General features: G+C 39.6%; 2 protein-coding genes across 9 annotated transcripts in view; both read right to left on the bottom strand.

Annotated features, from left to right (window-relative positions):
* Positions 1–19,278, bottom strand: part of EXOC2 (exocyst complex component 2) — a 164,945-nt gene that overhangs the window by 118,299 nt on the left and 27,368 nt on the right. For 3 of the 6 annotated variants that reach the window (XM_017850353.1, XM_017850351.1, XM_017850352.1), the window contains exon 2: positions 12,416–12,510. The exons of 1 other annotated variant lie outside the window; for it this stretch is intronic. The gene's annotated coding sequence lies outside the window, so the exon portion shown is untranslated. Of the gene's footprint in view, positions 1–3,114; positions 3,136–12,415; positions 12,511–19,278 lie in introns of those variants that run through there. 2 more of the 6 variants (XM_017850348.1, XM_017850350.1) reach the window with 2 other exon arrangements.
* Positions 11,190–19,278, bottom strand: part of HUS1B (HUS1 checkpoint clamp component B) — a 35,475-nt gene continuing 27,386 nt past the window's right edge. For 2 of the 3 annotated variants that reach the window (XM_017850354.1, XM_017850355.1), the window contains exons 3-4: positions 12,416–12,510; positions 11,190–12,241 (exon numbers count right to left, since the gene is read on the bottom strand). In XM_017850354.1, the coding sequence (XP_017705843.1) occupies positions 11,361–12,241; positions 12,416–12,510 (976 nt within the window). In that variant the 3' untranslated portion in view covers positions 11,190–11,360. Of the gene's footprint in view, positions 12,242–12,415; positions 12,511–14,098; positions 14,118–19,278 lie in introns of those variants that run through there. The other variant, XM_017850356.1, reaches the window with a different exon arrangement.

Below are 19,278 nucleotides of genomic sequence, written 5' to 3'. Positions count from 1 at the left end.
AGAAATCAAAAGCAGAAAGATGGCAAATGAAGAAGGAGACATCTATTTGCATATAACATGATTGCTTATATAGAAAATCCTAAGAAATGTACTAAGCAACTAATAGTACTAATAGCTGAATTTAGCAAAGTCTTAGTATTCATGGTCAATATATAAAAATCAGTTTTTATAAGACTTCTACATTAAAGAAGCCTCAATGTTGTTAAAGTATCAATTCTCCCCAAACTGATTTACAAACTCACGCAAGCTTATATAGAGATACTGTCAAGGTCGTTCTAAAATTCCAGTAGATATTCAAAGGATCTAGAAGAGCCAAACCAATTTTAGGAGGAGGAAAAAAGTTTTAACATAGTACATGACTTCAAGACTGATAACAAATCTACAGTAATCAAGGCAGTATTGTTGACATTAGGATAAACTAATGGATGAATGAAATAGACTAGAATCCAGAAACAAACACATATGACTATATGGGTTTTGACAAGGCACCAAAGTAATTCAATGGGAAAGAAAAATATTTTAAATGGTGTTGGAAAAACTGGATAGCTACATAGAAAAAAAAAAGGAATGTTAACTGCAACCTCACATCACTTACAAAATTATTTCAAAATGGCTCATAAACATAAAACTAAAATTATAAATTACAAACTATAAATTATCTCCTAGATAGGAGAGTATCTCCATTACCGGGGTGTGGGTAAAGACTTGTGTTCAATATGACAAACACAAGTACAATGAAAAATACTAAATTTTCTCACTTCATCCAAAATAAAATCTTCTGCTTACCAAGATAAAATAAATAGGCAACTACTGCCTGGAAGGAAATATTCACAATAGATACAAATGACAAAGGACTTTGTACAAACAACACATAAAGAACGTTTGAAATTTGATAACGAAGGAAGCAACCCAGTTTTGTTTGTTTTTTGAGCAAAAGATCTGAGGAGACTTAACAAAGGCAGATATACGAACTCAGTTTTCAACAAGGTATGTGACAAAGAGGTGTACTGGTAGATTTCTGTGTGTGTGCAAGTGTGTATTTTCTAGCTTTGTACACAGAGAAGCTAGAAGCAACACTGTAACAGGAGCAATTAGCATATCTAACTCCCAAATACCATTTTTCAATAAAAGGAACCAGTGACCTTGGAGAAATGGCTGACTGCAGGGCAAGGACAAGACAAGCCTGAACGATTCTGCTGGGCCAGTAAGGAAGTATGTGTCAAAAGGCCACAGAGCCAGACTGAAGCGGTGCCCACTGTCCAAACCACACAATCTGAGCACTACAGATTAGTATTTTCTTGACCTTGACATTTTCAAAGAGTGCAGGTGATTTTACGGAACGCCTATCAATCAATCCGACTTTGTCTGCTGGTCCCTGCTGATGTGATCTGGGGTCTGTATTTTTTGCGGGGACTTCATAGATCCTGCTCAGTGATTCATATCAAGAAACACTCCTCATGTCTGTCTGTTTCAACTTTGGATTAGACAGTACGGTACCAGTCTTTTATTTCCTGATTTTGGTAACTGTACTATAATGTAAGAGAATGTCTTTATTCTTTTTTTCTTTTTGAGACGGAGTCTCGCTCTGTCGCCCAGGCTGGAGTGCAGTGGCAGGATATCGGCTCACTGCAAGCTCCGCCTCCCGGGTTCACGCCATTCTCCTGTCTCAGCCTCCCGAGTAGCTGGCACTACAGGTATCTGCCACCTCACCCGGCTAGTTTTTTGTATTTTTTAGTAGAGACGGGGTTTCACCGTGTTAGCCAGGATGGTCTCGATCTCCTGACCTCGTGATCTGCCCGCCTCAGCCTCCCAAAGTGCTGGGATTACAGGCGGGAGCCACCGCGCCCGGCCGAGAATGTCTTTATTCTTAATAACTACATACTAAAGTATTTAGGAGTCAAGTAATGATGCCACATCCCACTTTCAAGCGGTTCACAAAAACATATCCAGACAGAGGGACAGAATGACACAGAAATTGGGGAAAAAGGAAACAACTGGTGGGTGTGGTTAAAGGGCTTACTGGAGCTGCTGTTCACCAGAATGAAGGAAGGAAGGGGTTTATAAGAGGTACTTTTGCTATTCTGGAAAGTTTTCTATAAGTTTGAAGTTACAGTAAAATAAAAAGTTACCAAATATAATGCTTTGGTAATATTTTGAAATTAAACACAAACACATCCCATTAACATTATCCTGCTAAACAACATATTAGGCTCATTGTTCCTGAAAGTTGAAAGATAAATATTTATTTTCACATTTGACAACAGCAAAATGCACTAATAAGCAATAAATAAACTGATATTACATAAACATACTAGGTAATTTAATAGTTAAGTTTATATAAAATTATATGTTTTGGAAGTATTATTTTACTGGCATACACTATTGCTACCTCTTTAAACATGCTTCTAAACAGACAAAAGTATGGAAAGCTTGTTTTGCCAATGTGCTAGAAAACTATTACAAATTAACATGAGATTTAGTATGGTAACATATTAATAAAAAATTATGGGAGAACGAAGGCATATTTCAACACAAAGTTCTTTAACGACGGCTTCAATAAACAGACATCATGTTGCCCCAAGATACTAAAACACTGCAGGAAAAGCAAATATTAAGCAAAATGTGGGTAATCAACCCACCTCATTAATGCTTACAAACCAATTTGTGAGAGGAAAATACTTTCCTCAATTAGCATGGAACATGAGGCTGCCACTGAGTGGTGATTTAATTATCTTCTTGACACTATTAAGCTATGTCCTCAGTATTATAGCACAAATTAAATAAGCATGTGGTTACAAGAGAGTACTTTCAGATTCTGGTCTAGATCACATAAAGAACCAAATTTTTCAGTAGAAATACACTGCTCTCCTTGTTTCCAGAAAAACAGTAGTATGAAAACCTAATAAAAATAATTACCATTGACATTAATATTACTGAAAAGATGATTAGTAGAAATATCAGACTGTCAGAGATCCTTGGTGGTTTTGATTACCAGTAGGGCTGGTATTTCACAGAATCAGAGCCAAAGGAGACCTGACCCAGCTAGTATCTAGTCTCTTCATCTGAAGACACTGTAACCTAGAGATGTTGAGTGTCTTTTTCAAGAGCACACACCTGACGACTTGTGAGACCAGATCCTTGGTGTCCTAATTTGTAAGAAATTTGTAAAAGTCTAGTGTCCTCTTCCTTCTAAAACCACCATGTGTCCTATGAGGTCATTTGTGAATGTGACTGCTCACATTCTAAGAACCTTCATTGTTTCCCCAGTGACTGGGGCTCTGGCTCACTCTGGTGTGAAACATAACTGCAATTAGAATACCTCTGGTCTCAAAGAAGCAAAACTAAAAAACTAGGGCAGGGAAATTCCAGTTTACTCCATTTCAAATCCATTTTGAGGTCATTTACACAGGGCTCTTCATCTTAACTATGTTACCCTCAAAATCTGTCCAACTAAAAGTAATGTCTGGTAATAAAAGGTCATGTCTGGGCCACCATGGATACTCATGAATCAAAAATTCTGATCTATTTTCTTATGACTCAAGAGTACATGTAGGTGTCTTCCAGATGCACAAAGCAGAGACAACTGAAAAGCCAGCATGCATTACACTGGTTCATTTGCAACAATCCTATTTCCTTACCATGAAGAATTACCTACACATACCCAAACCAGAACAGACCATTATGCCAGGAAGACCTGCCATTTAATTTACAAATATAAGAACATACCTGCCTTTCACACTGCAGTATGCATAGCACATACAACAGTTCTTGCAACATAATACACACTCAGTAATTTGTGAACGAACTATAGGAAGAGATGTCTCCTCTCAACCTGCCTTCAGTTAAAGACATACTACATGGTAGTATGTTGTTATGTTTGTTGATATGTTCTTATCAATAGGTAATGCTCTTATGTTTAAAATCACAAATGAATGAAATAATTTATTATCACTTTCAGGAAAGAGTCTAAGGCTTTAAGGAAACAGAATTCAGTTTCTGAATATTTTCAGTCTGACAACCCATGCCAGACTCCTTTGAGTTTAAAGGAACGCTGTAGTCTACAGCTGTCATTGTCTACAAATTTTCCTCACAAATATTCCAATTGTCATAAAACAATGACATAAAACATTTGTCATAAGGTTTTCTTATATAAATACGCTAAACAGAGGTCAACAAAAGTCTGACTTTGCCTGTCATAAACCTCATTTGTTTAACTAAAGCAATATACAGTCTTTTAACTTCGTAGTCATTTAAGACAATTAAGAAAGCACTAAGGAATAAAGCGAATAAGCCTATTCCACAAGCACCTACCACAGACTTTTAAAAACTCTTCTTTTCTGTTTTTTTGAGACAAGGTATCGCTGTCAACTGGGCTGGAGTACAGTGGCGTGACCACGGCTCACTGCAGCCTCAAACTCCTGGACTCAAGCAAGCCTTCCACCTCAGACTTACAAGTAGCTGGGACCACAGGCATACACCACCATGCCTGCCTAATTTTTATATTTTCTTCTACAGAGATAGGGTCTTGCTCTATTGCCCAGGCTGGTCTTGAACTCGTAGGCTCAAGCAATCTGCCCGCTTCAGCCTCCCAACATGTTGGGATTACAGGCATGAGCCAATGCACTGGGCCCTAACTCTTTTCTTTTTAAGAGATGGAGCCTCATTGTGTTTCCCATGCTGGAGTGCCGTGGAAATTCACAGGTGTGATCAGGGTGCATTACTGCCTCCAACTTCTGGCTTCTAGTGATCCTCCTTCCTCAGCCTCCAGAGTACCTGGAACTATAGGCCCGCACCACTATGCCTGGCCACAAATTAATTTTATCTTTGGAAAGCAGAGGGATAAAGAGGTAAAACAGCTATTATTACTCATGTAAGGAAAGTTAATGCAAATAAGAATTAGGAACTTTTATTAGGTCAGACTCTAGCACAAGAAAACTAACAATATACAAAATACTAAATAATGCAAATGGGAAAATAATAAAGGTTGGGAGAATGGGAGTACTTACTGGGAATTTCACATATATACACAGGTATATAAGATGGGCTACAAATTATTACATACTGACTCCTAGCCTAAGAACCACAATACACACTTATGTACTATCCACTACCAAAGAGAGTTACGGGTTTGCTTAAAAACAAAAAATCATAATGCTGATGTGTTTCCAGACGCATGTTAATTCACCAAGTATTTCTCAAATGCCTGGACCCAAATGGGGATAACCAGAACCAGGAGGGTCCTTATAGAAATTAACCAGGGTAAGAGACACTTGTCTGATTTATTTTGATAATGGCAATATATTCACTGAATAAATATACACTCAAGAGTAATTTGTTTTCAGCAGCAAAATTTTTAAAAAGTACAAGTCTATCATATGAATAAGCCAGTTTAGCTTTCAGCAAATGGTACCTAGTGGGACAATAAATTCTGGATATAAGAAAGCACTTTAATACATTTTCCAATCATTTATTTTCTACAGATACAGTGAAACATAAAAGGCATAGTGTTTTCTTGCTTGTCAGTAGTCTCCCTATGAGAAACAATGCAAGATGCTTCAATAATTTGTAAACTTGAGGCTTTGACTTTTTTAATGTAAGACTTTATTTTCACTGAATATCATTTTGTGCAGCAAATAAATTCCTGCCTGCCTGTAAGAGCAAAGGACATCTTCAAACAAGGACAAAATGACATGCCCTTCCAAAAGGTTTGAGTTTTTTAAATTTAAATTTTATCTTTATAAATTAAGTAAAACATTCACATGGCACTCTAGATTTATTGTAATGAACAAAAGTATATCCAAGCTGTAAGTCTCTTGAAACATTTATGAAGAGTCTGGAGACTGGGTTCTAAACTGAGTTCTGGCATTAGGAAATAAAAACGCTTGTTGACTTTTACGCACTGCAAAACTTTTCTCATCCATCAACAAGATGATTGGATGAGAACAGCTCTAAGGCATTTCTGAGCTCTTGTTCCTATGAGAGTCCTTTACAAAGCTTTTAAATTCAGCAACTAATGCATGACTATAGAAACAGGCACTCTCTAGTTTTTCATAATTAAACTAAAACGGTAATACAATAGCATGCTATTCATTTTAAATTTCTGTATTGTAAAATGTTTTATTGTATAATTATATAATATTAGTTAAAACATTTTCATTTAGATGGTCTATTGATTTTTAATATTATAGGCAACACATCTCTGCAGATTAGGAAATAACCTAAGTAGAAGAATAAATTATCTTTTCCATTTCCAAAAGCTACATTACAAAACTAGGCTATAAAACTTTTGATAGATACTCCTTGTTAATGAATTACTAAAAGTAAACCATAATAATTCATCAAAGATTAAACTGTAAAATTATTTATGTTCTAAAACAAACCACAAGATTTTTCATTTCTCTTGGTTTTATTAAGTATATAAAGACAAAGCAACAGAACTAGAGACAGACAACTGGAGGAAAGAAGAGGAGAGAGTATGAAACCAGTAAAAAGTATTTTTTATTATAGCTTGAAATTTTCATTTAATTTTCTAAAAATGGAAAAAATTTGGAAGAGATGCCTGAAACAAACACGATAAGGAATTTCTGTTATATTAATCAAAACCTACAGATCTCATAACTTCCTCACTGTAATAAGGCATGTGTTCTGCATTCTTATCTTGCATTTAAAGTCTACAAAAGGTCAGGCGCAGTGGCTCATGCCTGTAATCCCAACACTTTGAGAGGCTGAGGTGGGCAAATCACTTGAGGTCAGGAGTTTGAGACCAGCCTGGCCCACATGGTGAAACCCCATCTCTAATAAAAATACAAAAATTACCCAGGCGTGATGGCGGCGCCTGTAATCCCAGCTACTCGGGAAGCTGAAGCACGAGAATCACTTGAACCCGGGAGACTGAGGTTAGGGCCAGCTGAGATGGTGCCACTGCACTCCAGCCTGGGCAACAGAGCAAGACTCTGTCTCAAAAAAAATAAATAAATAAATAAAAATAAAAATAAAATAAAGTCTACAGAAGTCCTAATGAGGACAAAAGATCTTTTAAATGAACCAAAAAATGGCTTAAAAATCTTCATGGCCGGGTGTGGTGGCTCACGCCTGTAATCCCAGCACTTTGGGAGGCCGAGGCGGGCAGATCACAAGGTCAGGAGCTCGAGACCATCCTGATGAACATGGGGAAATCCTGTTTCTACCAAAAATACAAAAATTAGCCGGGTGTGGTGGTGCGTGCCTGAATCCCAGCTACTCAGGAGGCTGAGGCAGGAGAATTGCTTGAACCCGGGAGGCAGAGGTTGCAGTGAGCCAAGATCACGCCACTGTACTCGGTCCTGGATGATAGAGTGAGACTCCATCTCAAAAAAAAAAACAAAAAACTTCGCAAACAGCTCTGAAAATGTTCATCAGATAAAATATTCACACATTTTCATATGTAACTCAGAAGATATAGTTTCAAAGAGCATACACTATACCTCCAAAGTGGTTATTAATAATTTTTAAAGACAACTTCAGAAATACTTTTGAAAACAACTGTTTAAACTTCCCATGTTATAACTTTAATAGCATTAAATCAGAATCTAGTCCAAAGGAAACAGATCTTAACAAGCCAGAGGGTTCAAGTGACTTGCCTGGGTCTAACGTTTGTGTGGTCTTTCCACACCGCCACAGGTGGAATTTAGAAATCATCAAAATAAATTAACAAGTTTAAGTGTTTTATCACCAAATCTAGTAGGAAACTTTTCATTACTGATAAAATGTAGTCATGGGAATTTATTAACTACGCAAATATAAAGGTTGCCAAGTTAATGGCTTATCTTACTGCATAAGCCACCAAAAAAACCAAACTAAAATTTAGGATAAAAGAATATGAGCTACTCCTCTCCCTGAGACTGTTCATCACTATACCATCCTTTTATAACCCCTCTCTTCCTTTTTCTCAAAACAATGAAACATTAAGAATTATTTTCTAAGTAAAGTACTGGAATACTGGTGGGGCTGGGGATGGGGAAGGGAAGAGGATGAATGGAAACCTGATTTATCCAAAAATTACCCTTAAAGTAACATTTTGGTTAACATGAACTTGACTACAGTTTACCTCCTTTTATTGTGCTTCACTTTACTGTACTACTCAGATACTGCACTTTTTACAAATTGAAGGTTTGTGGCAACCCTGCATCAAGCAAGCCTATCAGTGCCATTTTTCTAAAAGCATGTGCCACTCCATGTCTCTGTGTCACATTTTGGTAATTCCTGCATTATCTCAAACATATTCATTATCATTCTATCTGTCATGGTGATCTGTGATCAGTGTTCTCTGATGTTACTACTGCAACTGTTTTGGGGCACCTCAAACCAGGCTCATATGACAGAGGGAACTTAATTGATTAATGTGTGTGTGACTGCTCCACCAACCAGCATTCTCTCTCCCTCTCCTCAAGCCTCCCTATTCCCTGAGATGTAACAATATTGAAAGTAGGCCAATTCGTAACCCTACAATGGCCTCTAAGTGCTCAAGTGAAAGCAAGAGTTTCAAGTCTCTCACTTTAAATCAAAAGCTAGAAATAATTAAGCTAAGTAAGGAAGCCATGTCTAATGACCTGACAGCCTAAAGTCAGGCCTTCTTGTGGCAAACTATTAGCCAAGTTGTGAACGCAAAGGAAAAATTATTGATGGAAATCAAAAGTTACTTCAGTGAACACATGAATAATAACAAACTGAAACAGCCTTATTGCTGATACGGAGAAAGTATGAGTGATCTAAATTGAAGACAAACCAGCCACAACATTCCCTTAAGCCAAAACCTAACCCAGTGTAAAGCCCTAACTCTCTTCAATGCTACGAAGGCTTAGAGAAGCGAGGAAGCTGCAGAAGAAAAGGCTGTAGTTAGAGAATGGTTCATAAGGCTTACAAAAGAAGCTATTTCCAGAACATAAAAATGCAAGGTGAAGCAGCAAGTACTTATGCAGAAGCTGCCACAAATTATCCAGAAGATCTAACTATTATAAGATCACTGCTGAAAGTGGCTACACTCAATGACACATGTTCAATGAAGACAAACAGCTGGGAAGAAGATGCCATCTAGGACTTTCATAGCTAGAGAGGAGAAGTCAATACCTGGCTTCAAAGCTTCAATGCCAGGCTGACTCTGTTGTTAGGAGCTAATGTAGCTGGTGATTTTCAGTGGAAGCCAATGCTCACTTACCATTCTGAAAATCCTAGGGCCCTTAAGAATTATGATAAATCTATTCTGCCTGTGTTCTATTAATAGAACAACAGAGCCTAGATGACAGCACATCTGTTTACAGCAGATGGTTTAGCAAATAATTTAAGACCAATTGAATTGTTGAAACCTGATCCTCAGAAAAAAAGATTTCTTTCAGAATATTACTGCTCATTGACAATGCACCTGCTCACTCAAGAGTTCTGGTGGAGACACAAAAGGAGATGAATGTTTTCATGACTGCTAACACAATATCCATTCCGCAGTTCATGGATCAAGGAGTAATTTCATCTTGCAATTCTTATTATTTCAGAAATAAATTTTGTACGTTTATAGCTGCCATGGATACTGATTCTCTAATGGATCTTGGCAAAGTAAATGGAAAACCTTCTGGAAAGGATTCACCATTCTAGATGGCATTAAGAACACTGATGATTCATGGGAGATCAAAATATCAACATTAACAGGAATCTAAAAGATGATGATTCCAACTAGCACGGATGACTTTAAGGAGTTCAAGACTTTGGTAGAGGATGTCACTGCAAGTGCGGTGGAAGTAGCGGGAGAACTAGAATTACAAGTGGAGGTTGGGCATGGTGGCTCATGCCTATAATCCCAGCATTATGGAAGGCCAAGGTGGGAGGATCGCTTGAGGACAGAAGTTCAAAACCAGCCTGGTCAACATAGTGAGACTCCCTCTCTACAAAAAAAAAATTAAAAAGTTAGCTGGGCATGGTGGCATGCACCTATAGTCCCAGCTACAGGGGAGGCTATGGAAGGAGGATTGTTTGAGCTCAGAAGTTTGAAGCTGTAGTGAGCCATGATTGTGCCACTGCATTCCAGCCTGGGTGACAGAGTAAGACCCTGATTAAAAAAAAAAAAAAGTATCGCGTTAAGGAATTGCTATAATCTTAAGATAAAACAAACAGATGAAGAGTTGCTTCTTATAGATAAGCAAAGAAAGTGATATTTTTTTGAGATGGAATCTACTCCTGGTGAGGATGCTGTGAATACTGTTGAAATAACAACTAAAGATTTAGTACAGTGTATAAACTTGGTTGATAAACCAGTATCAGGGTTTGAGAGGACTGACTGTTTTGAGAGAAGTTCTACTGTGGACAAAATACCCAAAGCATCCCATGCTAAAGAGAAATCTTTCACAAAAGTCAATCGATCCAGCAAGTTCACTACCTTATTTTAAGAAACTGCCACAGCTACCTGAGCCTTCAACAACCACCACTAGAATCGGTTAGCAGCAATCAAGAGGGAGATAAAGACCTCCCACCAGCAAAAAGATTATAACTTGCTGAGGGCTCAGATGATGAGTAGCATTTTTTACCAATGAAGTATTTTAAAATTAAGATGTGTACATGTTTTAGACATAGTACTATTGAACTCGCAACAGACTACAGTATAATGCAAACATAACGTTTATATGTACTGAAAATCCAAAAAACTCATCTGTCTTTATTGCAATATTTGCTTTTTTCAGTGGTCTGGAACCAAACTTGGGAGTATCTCTGAGATATGCCTATATTTCCTTGATTCCTAATGTGAATATGATACACGTGAAAAATGAATCTAATAAATAAGCAATTCAAACTACGTAGATAATAAATCTCAAAACCATGTATACTGATATTCTTTGATATATCCTATGACAAAACACAGCTTAACAAAGAATATGTAATGCGCACACACGCTAAATACCTTTCATCTTGCAGATATACTCAGCTCTCTACATAAGAAATACCCTCGTAAAACATTTATGCATATTTTAAAACGAGAACTTTCCTGCTTTACACAGCAGCATTTTATAATAAAATACTGATGCAACTGTTTCAGGATTCAAAATATTTATTTCATTACAACCCTGTTTTCCCCCCGAAAAAAAGAGTTGAAGAATAATTTTCTTGTTAGAATCTTAAGCAGGAAAAAAACTGACAAACTCAGCAAACAAAAACATAAACTACCCAACTGTTTTATCAATGTTTTAATATAAATTTTGCAAAGGAGGAAGGGCTCAACAAAATATACGTCCTGTATAAGTCAGAGAAGGTGCAAACTTTCAACCCAATTAACTCAGGGTCTGTTTCAGTTTTGAAAAGATCGTAAGCTTAAAAAACAGAAACCTAAGCTGGCTGAATTTTTACAAAGCAGGAATGAAATACTGAAGAGAGACATCTTCTTGAACCAAAACAAGCTGAAGAAGACTATTGTCCCAAATATTGCATAAGGCCACCGTAGGATTTATTTGCTGTCCCTCCAAGAACTGCAGGAGTTTCCGATTATCTACCCGCACTTGCACCATGCTCTCCAGGTCTCCGTTTGGAGGCGCACCAGCCGACTCCGGAGGGTTTCCAAGATTTTTAAAGTAACTTTTAATAGACACCACCTCCGTCTCCATACTCAGGGTCATCCTGCCCCTGAGGTTTGCTTCCACCAGCACGTGATCGCCCACGTTCGCCATCCTCTCCACGATGCTCCGCAGCGTCCTCCAGCGCGGCAGGTAGATGCTGGCGTCGGCGGCGCGCAGGCTGGGCGGCAGGCAGGCTCGCCACGCCCCTCGGGGAAGCACCTGCACGGGCAGCTCGTGCACCACGCTGCGAGCGCGGCCCAGGGACGAGGCCAGCTCCACCGCCACCGTGAGGCAGGGGCGGCGCCTGTGGGTCAGCTGCAGCTTCAGGGAGCACGCGCCCGCGGCGCTTCTCGCCGCCCTGGACAGGTGCTCCGCCGTCAGCTCCAGGTGGATCTCATCGAGGTCTTCCGAGACACCTTCCATGCGAAACTGCTGGAAGGCCCCCCGCCGCACCTCGCACCACAGCCCGGCCTCGCACCACAGCCCGGCCTCACGGAGGCCGTGGAAGCCCGCGGGGCTGAAGCACAGGCTGTCAGGGCGCACGCGGAGCACGCAGACCTTCGCCAGCCTCGCGACGGTGCAGCTGACGTGGATGAACAGCTCTAGACAGCCCTTGCCGGTGATCTTGGCGCGAAACTTCATGACGCCACAGCGAAGGCAGCTCCGGGCCTCTGAGGGGGATGCCGCGTGCCACAAGTCCTTCCGGTCCGCTGGGGTCCCCGGCGCTGCCCTCCCCGCCCTCCCTCCGGGCCCCAGCAGGGCAGGCACTCGGGTTCCGGGCTCTGTTCTGGGTTCCGCAGCCCCAGGCCTGGAGCCACGGTAGGGCGCGCCCACACCGTTCTCACCTGCCCTCCAGCCCTCTCGCAAAATGCTTCCGTTTCCGCTCCGGTTATAAGAAGAGTAGGCATTCCACTGCTGACACTCCTCAGTATTCTCACCCCTATGAAGGCAAAATCATCACTCAGATAAATAACCACTTTCAATCTCTTTGGTATACACACTGATACCATCTTCATCAATCGTACATGAAGATACAGTTCCACGGGTCTTAAGAAATGATAGCATACTAGGCACACACTTTACAACCTCATCTTCACACATAAAATATGTAACAGGCATCTCTCCATGTTGGTGAAACAAATCTACATCATTTTCATGGCTGCTCAGTTTTCCAATGTATAGAGTCAGAACACAAGTGGCATTTAGATGATTTCCAATTTTTTGCTATTATGAACACAATGAATATTTTTGTACAAAATAGTTTTGCCCATTTACCCAACTATTTCCTTGCGTTAAATTCCGAAGTGAAGTGCTGGTCAATGAATGCACTTTTAAAATCCTAATAAATATTCTCAAACTGGTCTGCAGAAAGCTGCATGAACACTCTAGCACACCAGCAACACTGGGTATTAGCAATCTGTTTCATCTGTAGCACTCTGGCAGGCAAAAAAAAAAAAAAAATCGACTTGCACTGTGTGTGAATTCCATTTTATGGCCTTCGCATCTTTTATTGAGTTTATTTTCTTGATTTCAAGATATCTAGCAAGAACATTGACCCTCTGTCCATTGCATGTACTGTAAATATCTTCCCCAGTTTATCATGTGACTTTTCACACTGTTTTTGGTACTCTTTGCTCTTGGGAAATATTGAATCTTTTTTCATGTCAAACCTATTGACCTTTTCTCTACTACTTCTAGGGTCATGCTTTCAAAGTCCTGTTTCTGGTACTTTAATGTTATCTGTTTTTATGACTTAGTTGTTTGACTCAGTTGAAATCTTGGAGTACCGAATACCTAGCTGATACACACAATTCACTAAACAATCCACTTCTCCACTAATCTCAAATATCAATTTTATTTTAGACAAAAAATTCTCATTTTTGCCTCAATGTTTCCTGGCCCTCTCTATATTTTCTCCCACTGCCCTATCTTGCACCTGTACCAGTAATTTAGTTTCTATATTTCAATATCGAATAGGACAATCTTTCAGAACTTCTCTCATTGTCTCACAGATATTGCTCCAGATGAACTCCAAAATTTTTTGTCAGAGTCTAAAAATAATCTTCCTAGAATTTTGCTGGGAATTATCACCACCCTGACATAGAAGATACTTACACTTCTTTGTTTGCTGTCTAGCTCTAACCACAATAATGTAACTTAGAGGAGTTCTTATTTGTTCTATATACCACTGGACAGCCAGCATTTAGAACAGTATCTGCCATGCAACTGGTGTTCAACACAAATTTTTACATGAATGTATGAAATGTATAAATTGCAAGATAATTTCAGGATATTTTGTATATATATAAAAAATATATATATATTTATTTTTTAATTTTTTTTTTTGAGACAAAATCTCACTCTTGTCACCCAGGCTAGAGTGCAATGATGCGATCTCAGCTCACTGCAACCTCTGCCTCCCGGGTTCAAGTGATTCTCTTGCCTCAGCCTCCTGAGTAGCTGGGATTACAGGTGCCTGCCACCACGCCCGGCTAACTTTTGTATTTTTAGTAAAGACGAGGTTTTACCATGTTGACCAGGCTGGTCTCCAACTCCTGATCTCAAGTGATCTGCCCGCCTTGGCCTCTCAAAGTGCTGGGATTACAGGTGTGTGCCACCGCACCTAGCCAGGATATTTAAAATATTTACATTAAATCCTCCCACTTATTCAAACCATTTTTTTGACTGTCAATGAATTATTCAGTTCTGTTCTTGGGGAGTTCACATAATATATAGTATCTTGAAGTCAGTCAAGTCACTGAGCTCTCCTGAAATAATTTTTCAACTGATCTTTTATGTTTCTTATGCAGAAAATCTTACAATCTTCATGTACTATAATTATGGCTTTTACTCTTCAAGGTTTATGTCATTTATTTAACTGACATTGTGTTTGATGTAATTTTCAAAACACTGCTGAATAACAGTGGTACTAGCATCTCTGTCTTATTTGTAACTAATGAGGAATCCTCTAGAGCAGCGTTTCCCAAACTGTCATTAGTGCCCCCAAGAGTCTTTTTAGGTTTTTTCCCTAATTGCCCTCCATGAAATTTTATTAATAATACCATTAATATAATATATATCTGTATTATATACTATATGTATATCTTTATGTCAAAATGTATTTTGTCCCCTCAAGAATTATTCCTCCTGTTGATAATCCATGCTCTAACATTTCACCATTAACATGATGTTTGCTATTAATACTTTATTATGTACACAAAATATTTATCTAGTCTTAATTTCTTGGGGTTCTATTTTTTAAATTAGGAATGGGTATTAAATTTTATCAAATAGTTTTTCATCATCCTTCAAATATAGCAAATTAAAGTAATAGATTTCCAATTACTGAATTACTCTATAATCTAGGAATAAACACTACTTGGTTCCATGTTCTAGTCCTTTAAACACTCCTGGATTTGATTTGCTAACACTCTATTTAGGAGTTCTACATCTTTAATTTTACTTGTAATTGGTCTAGAATTATCTTCTCTTGTACTATTAATTTGCTTTTGGTATCCAGACACATTCAACATTTCAATATTATTGGGCAGTTCTATATCCACAGCAGCTATGTTTCACCTACAGAAAGAATGTGAAGTTTCCCAGACTTGTCACCTTATAGTAGCTTAAATAGTATAGGAATAATCTGTTCCTTGTAGGTTTCCTATAAGTAGCTTCTAAAACCATCTATTTCTAGTGCCTTGCTGGGTATGAGTATTTGGGAATTTCTTTCATGCTTCTATGTCCGTATGTCTTAAGACAATTTTACTGTATTTTGAGAAAGTCAGAAATGTCATTTTGATTTTCAAATTTAATATGCTTTTATATGTAAAAATCTATTTTCTCAGGGTTAGATGTGCCAATCAATGACTGTTTTTACTAATTTTATAGTCTTTGACGTAAGTTGTCAATTCTATTTTCTTTTTTCAGAAGAACCATGATCAAATTCACCACTTTCCACTTCAGTATTAACTCCTTTTTGCATTTTGCTATTTCCTTCCTACCTTTCTGGACTGAACACTTAGTCCATTTGTTTTCATTCTCTTTGCTTAATAACATTTAGAGCCACTATTTTTCCTACCTGTAGCTTTGATCATATAGCATTATTAAATAAAATGATGAAAAGCCACTGATTTGAACTGAGTTGCTGCACTACACCCAACAGAGCAACTCAAAATGGAGTCACTCATGCAAGGTTTCCAAATCACAAACCAAAATCTAAACTGTTTACCTGTAATATCTGACCTTGCAGGAAATTTTGAGGAATGCACTAAAGTTTCTTTTGTCGAATCTCTTTATTTACTTATTTAGTGAGCTTCCCTGATGCACATTTTAGATCAAGAGTCAGGAAACGGATTTGGGGGACAGATCATTGTGTCAACAGGAGGCAAGACTAGATCGCAGGTCCAGACAGAGCAGCATGGGAAGGCTCGCATTGTGAATTTTAGCCCCAGATTGACTGCAAGAACAATACCAGTAACCTCAGACCCTCTGAAGGAAGTAAACTGCTCTTGCAGGACCCAGAAGACAATCCAAATACTGTGACTGCCCCAACTGTGGAAGTGGGAAAGGGAGGCCTTCCTCTCCGGAACACACACTCCCACTGGAGAAGCTGAAGGTCTGTTTGTGGGAGAAGTTTCCGACTTTACCTGGAGCTGAGTCAATTTGGAGAGGGGAGTGAAATACAGGGGTAGAGGAAGCAGCAGAAAGGCCCTGGGAGCTCAGTGTGTCCCCTTGCAGGTCATTCCTGCTGGCACCACAGGGATTCATCTGGAAGGTGGCCTGAGGAGCAGGGGGTACAACTCCACAGGGAGAAGGAAATCTCTAACTGAACTTTGTAACAATTTGAAAGGAGTGAGAAGCCTCCTGGCCAGAACTTGGGAGAGGACGCAAATGCGGTGTGCAGACTCCACAGGCAGGGAGAGAACCCAGCCTTTTTAGTTCACAGCTGGGAAGCAGGTAGCCTGGGGCAGATTTTTAAGCCCGTCTTGCCACTCCGGGCTGCTGTGGGCGGGGCATGGTGGCTGTGAGACCAGCCCTTCAGTTTTGCGGCCCTTCATGGGAGGGTGGGTGAGGCCTATGACTGCAGGCTTTCCCCCACTTCACTGACAACCCGCATGACTCAGCAGAGACAGCCATAATGCCCCGAGGTACACAACTCCACCCCATCCCCCAAGACCCACCCAACACATTCCCCCTCCCCCCCACGACCTGATTGTCCTTCCCTACCCAACCTGGTCGCCGAAGACAAAGGACACACAACTTTGGGAGTTCTAGGGCCCCCTCCCCCCCACCTGTCCCTCTCCACACTACTACAGCTGATGCTTTCTGGAAAGCACCACCTGGCAGAAGGCCAACCAGCACAAAAATAGAGCATTAAACCACCAAAGCTAAGGACCCTCCTCACGCAGTCCACTGCACCTTCTGCCACCTCCGCTGGAACAAGCGCTGATATTCACGGCTGAGAGACCATAGATGGTGTACATCACAGGACTCTGTGCAGGCAACCCCCAGTACCAGTGCAGAGCCAGGTAGACTCGCTAGGTGGCTAGACCCAGAAGAGAGACAACAATGATGCAGTTTGGCTCACAGGAAGCCACATCCACAGGAAAAGGGGGAGAGTACTACATCAAGGGAACACTCTGTGGGACAAAAGAATCTAAGCGACAGCCTTCAGCCCTAGACCTTCCCTCCGACGAAGGCTACCCAAACGAGAAGGAGCCAGAAAACCAACCCTGGTAATATGACGAAACAAGGCTCTTCAGCTTCCCCCCAAAATCACACTAGCTCACCAGCAATGGATCCAAGCCATGAAGAAATCCCTGATTTACCTGAAAAAAATTCAGGAGGTTAGTTATCAAGCTGATCAAGGAGAGATCAGGGAAAGGCAGAGCCAATGCAAGGAAATCAAATAAATACAATAAGTGAAGGGAGAAATATTCAAGGAAATAGATAGCTTAAAGAAAAAACAATCAAAAATTCAGGAAACTTTGGACACATTTTTAGAAATGTAAAATGCTCTGGAAAATCTCAGCAATAGAATCAAACAAGTAGAAGGAAGAAATTCAGAGCTCGAAGGTCTACAAATTAACCAATCGAACAATGACAAAGAAAAAAGAAGAAAATATGAACAAAGTCTCCAAGGAGTCTGTGGTTATGTTAAATGACCAAACCTAATAATCAGTATTCCTGAAGAAGACGACAATTCTAAAAGCTTGGAAAATGTATTTTGGGGGAACAATCATGGAAAACGTCCTCAGTTCTGCTACAGACTCAGACATCCAAATACAAGAAGCACAAAGAACACCCAGGAAATTCACTGCAAAAAGATCATCACCTAGGCACACTGTCATTGGGTTATACCCAGTTCTGACTAAGGAAAGAGCTAAGACTAAGAGCTGTGAGACAGAAGCACCAGGTAATCTATAAAGGAAAACCTATCAGAATAACAGCAGATTTCTCAGCAGAAACCCTACAAGCTAGAAGGGATTGAGGCCCTATCTTCAGTCCCCTCAAACAGAACAATTATCAACCAAGAATTCTGTATCCACTGAAACTAGGCATCATATATGAAGGAAAGATACAGTCTTTCAGATAAACAAACGCTGAGAGAATTCGCCATTACCAAGCCAGCACTACAAGAACTGCTAAAAGGAGCTCTAACTCTTGAAACAAATTCTGGAAACACAATAAAACAGAACCTCTTTAAAGCATAAATCACACAGGACCTATAACAGAAATACACGTTACAAAGCAAAAACAAAACAAACAAAAAAAAACAAAGTACACAGGCAACAGCATGATGAATGCAACAGTACCTCACATTTCAATACTAACATTGAATGTAAATGGCCTAAATGCTCCACTTAAAAGATACAGAACCACAGAATGGATAAGAACTCACCAACCAATGATCTGCTGCCTTCAGGAGACTCAGCTAACACATAAGGACTCACATAAAGTAAAGGGTGGAAAAAGGCATTTCATGCAAATGGACACCAAAAGCCAGCAGGGGTGGCTATTCTTGTATCACACAAAACAAACTTTAAAGCAACAGCAGTTAAAAGAGACAAAGGGAGAATTACATAATGGTAAAAGGCCTTATTCAACAGGAAAATATCACAATCCTAAACATATATGCACCTAAAACTGGAGTTCCCAAATGTATAAAACAATTAGTAATAGACCTAAGCAATGAGACAGACAGAAACACAATAGTAGTGGGGACTTCAATACTCCACTGACAGCACTACACTGGTCATCAAGACAGAAAGTCAACAGAAACAATGGATTTAAATGATACCTTGGAACAAATGCACTTAACACTTCATTCAACAATTGCAAAATATGTATTCTATTCAGCAGCACACGGAACCTTCTCCATGACAGACTATATGATAGGCCATAAAATGAGCCTCAACAAATTTAAGAAAATTGAAATTATATCAAGCACTCTCTCAGACCACAGTGGAATAAAACTGGAAATCAACTCCAAATGGAACCTTCAAAACCATGCAAATACATGGAAATTAAATAACCTGCTCCTGAATGAGCATTGGGTCAAAAACAAAATCAAGATGGGAATTAAAAAATTCTTCGGGCCGGGCGCGGTGGCTCAAGCCTGTAATCCCAGCACTTTGGGAGGCCGAGATGGGCGGATCACAAGGTCAGGAGATCGAGACCACCCTGGCTAATACGGTGAAACCCC

The sequence above is a fragment of the Rhinopithecus bieti genome, unplaced genomic scaffold, assembly GCF_001698545.2.
Source record: "Rhinopithecus bieti isolate Rb0 unplaced genomic scaffold, ASM169854v2 scaffold_32012, whole genome shotgun sequence".
In the NCBI taxonomy this organism is placed as follows: Eukaryota; Metazoa; Chordata; class Mammalia; order Primates; family Cercopithecidae; genus Rhinopithecus; species Rhinopithecus bieti.
Note: the sequence above shows the minus strand (reverse complement) of the source record. Positions and strands in the feature narration are given on the sequence as shown.